The sequence below is a fragment of the Heterodontus francisci genome, chromosome 26, assembly GCF_036365525.1.
Source record: "Heterodontus francisci isolate sHetFra1 chromosome 26, sHetFra1.hap1, whole genome shotgun sequence".
Taxonomy (NCBI): Eukaryota; Metazoa; Chordata; class Chondrichthyes; order Heterodontiformes; family Heterodontidae; genus Heterodontus; species Heterodontus francisci.
The window spans coordinates 16,178,896-16,184,895 of NC_090396.1; the positions used below are offsets into that span (position 1 = coordinate 16,178,896).

Genomic DNA, 6,000 nt, shown 5'->3' on the forward strand with positions numbered 1-6,000 from the left:
GGCTTAGATGGGGCAGAATTTGTAAGGAGCATCCAGGAGGGCTTCTTGAAACAATATGTAGATAGTCCAACTAGGGATGGGGCCGTACTGGACCTGGTATTGGGGAATGAGCCCGGCCAGGTGGTCGAAGTTTCAGTAGGGGAGCATTTCGGGAACAGTGACCATAATTCCATAAGTTTTACGGTACTTGTGGAAAAGGATAAGAGTATTCCTCGGGTGAAGGTGCTAAATTGGGGGAAGGCTAATTATAACAATATTAGGCAGGAACTGAAGAATTTAGATTGGGGGCGGCTGTTTGAGGGTAAATCAACATCTGACATGTGGGAGTCTTTCAAATGTCAGTTGATTAGAATCCAGGACCAGCATGTTCCTGTGAGGAAGAAGGATAAGTTTGGCAAGTTTCGGGAACCTTGGATAACGCGTGATATTGTGAGCCTAGTCAAAAAGAAAAAGGAAGCATTCGTAAGGGCTGGAAGGCTAGGAACAGACGAATACCTTGAGGAATATAAAGACAGTAGAAAGGAACTTAAGCAAGGAGTCAGGAGGGCTAAAAGGGGTCATGAAAAGTCATTAGCAAACAGGATTAAGGATAATCTCAAGGCTTTTTACACGTATATAGAGAGCAAGAGGGTAACTTGGGAAAGGGTTGGCCCGCTCAAGGACAGAGAAGGGAATCTATGTGTGGAGCCAGAGGAAATGGGCGAGGTACTAAATGAGTACTTTGCATCAGTATTCAACAAAGAGAAGGACTTGGTGGATGATGAGCCTAGGGAAGGGAGTGTAGATAGTCTCAGTCATCTCATTATCAAAAAGGAGGAGGTGTTGGGTGTCTTTTCAAGCATTAAGGTAGATAAGTCCCCAGAGCCTGATGGGATCTACCCTAGAATACTGAGGGAGATAAGGGAAGAAATTGCTGGGGCCTTGACAGAAATCTTTGTATCCTCATTGGCTACAGGTGAGGTACCAGAGGACTGGAGAATAGCCAATGTTGTTGTTTTGTTTAAGAAGGGTAGCAAGGATAATCCAGGAAATTATAGGCCGGTGAGCCTTACATCAGTGGTAGGGAAATTATTAGAGAGGATTCTTCGGGACAGGATTTACTCCCATTTGGAAATAAATGAACTTATTAGCGAGAGGCAGCATGGTTTTGTGAAGAGGAGGTCATGTCTCACTAATTTGGTTGAGTTTTTTGAGGAAGTGATGAAGATGATTGATGAAGGAAGGGCAGTGGATGTTATCTATATGAACTTCAGTAAAGCCTTTGACAAGGTACCTCGTGGCAGACTGGTACAAAAGGTGAAGTCACACAGGATCAGAGGTGAGCTGGCAAGATGGATACAGAACTGGCTCGGTCATAGAAGACAGAGGGTATCAGTGGAAGGGTGCTTTTCTGAATGGAGAGATGTGACTAGTGGTGTTCCGCAGGGATCAGTGCTAGGACCTTTGCTGTTTGTAGTATATATAAATGATTTGGAGGAAAATGCAGCTGGTCTGATTATCAAGTTTGCGGACGACACAAAGGTTGGTGGAGTTGCGGATAGTGATGAGGATTGTCAGAGGATACAGCAGGATCTAGATCGGTTGGAGACTTGGGCAGAGAAATGGCAGATGGAGTTTAATCCAGACAAATGTGAGGTAATGCATTTTGGAAGGTCTAATGCAGGTGGGAAGTATACAGTAAATGGCAGAACCCTTGGGAGTATTGATAGGCAGAGAGATCTGGGCGTACAGGTCCACAGGTCACAAAGTGGCAACGCGGGTGGATAAGGTAGTCAAGAAGGCATACGGCATGCTTGCCTTCATCGGTCGGGGCATAGCGTATAAAAATTGGCAAGTCATGCTGCAGCTGTACAGAACCTTAGTTAGGCCACACTTAGAATATTGCGTGCAATTCTGGTCGCCACACTACCAGAAGGACAAGGAGGCTTTAGAGAGGGTACAGAAGAGGTTTACCAGGATGTTGCCTAGTCTGGAGGGCATTAGCTATGAGGAGAGGTTGGATAAACTCGGATTGTTTTCACTAGAACGACAGAGGTGGAGGGGCGACATGATGGAGGTTTACAAAGTTATGAGCGGCATGGACAGAGTGGATAGTCAGAAGCTTTTTCCCAGGGTGGAAGAGTTAGTTACTAGGGGACATAGGTTTAAGGTACGAGGGGCAAAGTTTAGAGGGGATGTGCGAGGCAAGTTCTTTACACAGAGGATGGTGAGTGCCTGGAACTTGCTGCCGGGGGAGGTGGTGGAAGCAGGTACGATAATGACGTTTAAGAGGCATCTTGACCAATACATGAATAGGATGGGAATAGAGGGATACGGTACCCGGAAATGCAGAAGGTTTTAGTTTAGGCAGGCATCAAGATCGGCACAGGCTTGGAGGGCCGAATGGCCTGTTCCTGTGCTGTACTTTTCTTTGTTCTTTGTTCAGGTCAGGAAAAAAGAACCCGATCCGAACCTGACCGAACTACAGTGGACCCAGCCCGAGTCACTCCGATTTTGCCCCCAGCCCAACCCGACCTTGCCCTGACTCAACCTGACCAGACCATCCATTTACTTACTTTCCTGACACCGAACCTGCAAGAAGCTGTACCGCATGCATGATGACGTCATAGTGACGTCACTTACTCACTGCGCAGACTCAGTTTCGTCCCGGACTCCCCACTCAGGTAAGTTTTTTAATTTCAATACTTACCATCAGAGCACTTACTGTGTGTGTCCGGCCCGACCCGACCCGACCCGATCCGACCTAAGCCCGAAAGTCATACCCGGAAGATGGGCCCGACCCGACCCGACCCGAACCGAACCCGACACGTGTCGTCTGGTCCCGTTGGGTTCGGGTCGGGTAGCAGGCCTTTACCCATGCAGCGATTCACGAAGGCAGTTCACCACCACCTTCTCAAGGGCAATTAGGGATGGGCAATAATTGCTGGCCTAGCCAGTGATGCCCACATCCGATGAACGAGCTTTTACAAAAAAATAGCTTCAGAAAATTGGCCTTTCCCCAGTTGAGAACTTTTACTCCTGGTCTATCCTTGTCTTTTCTATAACTACACTAAATCTAACTGGAATTATGACCACGAACACCAAAATGCACACCCACTGATGCCCCTTCCACTTGCCCAGCTTCATTCCCTAAAACAAATTCCAGAACTGCTCCTGTTATTGTGCTTGCTTAATACTGGTTAAAAAGGTTTCCTGAAATCATTTTAAGATTTCTGCACCCTCTATACCTTCTAGACTGAATTTATTCCAGTTATTATTAGTTGAAATCCCTACTGTTATTGCGCTTTAGTTTCTACATTTTTCAGCAAGTTGCCTACATATTTGCTTTTCTATCTCCCTCTGACTGTTTGGTACTCGAGTGCACTCCTAACAATGTGATTGCCTTTTTTTGTTCATTTTAACCCATATGGCCTCATTTGATGATCCTTCTAGTATATCAACCCTCCTCACAGCTGTAATTGTTTATTTAACCAATATTGCTATTCCCCTGCTTTTTTATCCCCCTCTCTATCTTGTTTGAAAACCCTGTAACTAGAAATTTTTTAGCTGCCATTCCTGTCCTTTTTTTAAGCCATATTTCAATATTCACTATCCTATCATACTTCCAAGTGTCTGCCTGTGCCCTCAGCTCTTGTCTTATTGACTTGATTCCTTGCATTGATGTTTATACCGTAAAGCACTGCCCATCTCCTTTATTGTCTATTTTAAAGCCTTTGTTTCCTCTGCCTTCCACACTCACTAATTTTCTGCCTTTCATTTCCAGCTTTGCTTTTCTCCCTTCTGAAGCGATACTCAGTTTCCTGTCGCCCACCAAGCTGGTTTAAACCCTCCCCTCCCCCCCCCCCCTCCCCCCCTCCAAAAGGAAAAAACAGCACTCGCAAACCTCCCCACAACAATATAGGTCCTGCCCTGTTGAGGTATAAACTGAGGCTTGTACAGGTCTCACTTCCCATAATACCGGTCCCAATGCCCCAGGAAATGAAAGCCCTCTCTCCTGTATCATTTCTCCAGTCACATTCATCCACTCTATCCTCCTATTTCTATACTCAGTGGTGCATGGCACCACTGAGATTCCTACCTTTGACAGTCTATTTATTAATTTCTTCCCTAACTCCCTAAAATCTGCCTGCAGGACCTAATCCCTCTTTCTAGCTATGTCATTGATACTGATATGGACCATGATCACTGGCTGTTCACCCTCCCGCCTCAAAGTGCTCTGCAGCCACTCAATGACATCCTTGACCCTGACACCAGGAGGCAACATACCATCCTGGAATCACGTCTATGGCCTGTCTGTTCCCCAACTATTGAATCCTCTATCACGATTACTCTTTTGATCTTTCTTCCTCCCCCAGCCTGTACAGCTAAGCCGTGGACTTGGATCAGGCTGTACTCCCCAGAGGAGTCATCGCCCTCACCAGCATTTCAAACTGAATGCCAGTTCAAGAGCAAGATTCACTCAGGGGACTCATGTACTACCTGTCTGGTCCTCCTTCTCTGTCTGGTGGTCACAGGTCATTCCCTGTCTGCCTGCACATTCTTAAGGTGTGGAGTAATTAGCTCCTGCAGTGTGCTATCCATGTAGCTCTCGCCCTTGGTTCACTGCAGTAACATCAGCTACTGCACAAACCCTGAAACCCAGAATTCAGGCTCTTCCAGTTGACAGCACTTCCTGTACATGTGGTTTTCCAGGATAAGAGAAGTGTCCTAGAGTTCCCACATGGCACAGGATGTGCATTCGATGGGACTAAGGTGCCCTGCCATGCCTCTATTTATTAGACTGTCAGTGTCTCTGTCTTGTCCTTGTGCCTCTGTGTCTCTCTCCTGCCCTTTTCCCACTGATTGTCTGGATCATCCGCTTTCTGACTCTGGTATAGTCTGCAACTCTTGCTCCGGTTCAGTTCCTGCTGTCACTCAGGTTTGGTTTGTGACATTGCCATTCTACCTAGGGAATCCACATCAGGTTCTGTGTTTTTGGGTGAATGAGAAAAATGAGCGAGTCAAACTGCACCTCAGAGAGGGCAGAGATGAAACATTACACATTTATACATTTACTTATGAACAGATGAAGAATCTCAGGATTTCTCTCATTTCTTCTATAATGTCCACCAAGATATTGCTTTTTTGAGCAGTGTTTTAAACTCATTTCATTTTGATCTCTTTCAGTAAAAGAAGCAGCCCAACGACTAATCCACAGCTTCTTTAAAAGCTGCAGGAGATGTGAGAGTGAGGACAATTGGAGAAGCCTCAACTTAACGTAGCCATTCTTTTTACTTGGTGCTGTCTAGGAGCTATGTACTTGCTGTTTTCATTTAGTTTGAATCGTCAATATATTGGTTTCTGTGCAATAGAGCTGCTTATTCTCAGGAATGACCACATCAATCAGAGCTGATCTCTGTGATTGGGAAAAAAGCCATTTAATAGTTGCCTCTATATGAGATTTTTGGAATATTCTACATGCCTGGTGAATGAGAATGGAGTAATTTAATTTATAGGGTTATTATTGTTCTGTTGTAATTCATGAGGGAATGGGAAAGGCTTCACTAGAATAAAGTTTCTGTAAACAACTTTGTTGTCTTGATTTGTTGTGTGATGCTGCTGTTACCTTGAGTAATATCACAAGATGCGTTCAAATGAAGGAGGTTTGGTTTCATGTTACAAGAATGCAAACACCTTTTTTTGAACAGGATCTTTTATGTCTAAGTGAACAGCAGTTCGGGCCTTAGTTTAACTTCTTAGTCAATGGACGGCGCCTCTAACAATCCAGAACCTCATTAATGTCTAGAATGCACACCAATAATATGAAGCTGAGCTGTGTGAAGTTCATACTTTACCTCATACTCTAAATCAGATCTAATTTACTTCATAGACCCCATACGCTACCAACTGAGGCTATTTCCCAAATTTGTAGTTCTGCCTGTTCTTTGGATAGGAACCTCCTGTGGATTACCAGTTGTCAACATATCGGGGAAGACCTATGGACTTTCAGTTCCTCCTTTC

The 6,000-nt window shown here is 45.0% G+C and overlaps 1 protein-coding gene across 3 annotated transcripts in view; it reads left to right on the top strand.

Moving 5' to 3' along the window:
- Nucleotides 1-5,567, top strand: part of recql5 (RecQ helicase-like 5) — a 152,509-nt gene extending 146,942 nt beyond the window's left edge. For all 3 annotated transcript variants that reach the window (XM_068057849.1, XM_068057852.1, XM_068057850.1), the window contains exon 19: nt 5,167-5,567. In XM_068057849.1, coding sequence (XP_067913950.1) covers nt 5,167-5,261 — 95 coding nt within the window. In that variant the 3' untranslated portion in view covers nt 5,262-5,567. The remainder of the gene's footprint in view (nt 1-5,166) is intronic.
- Nucleotides 5,568-6,000: the final 433 nt, after the last annotated feature.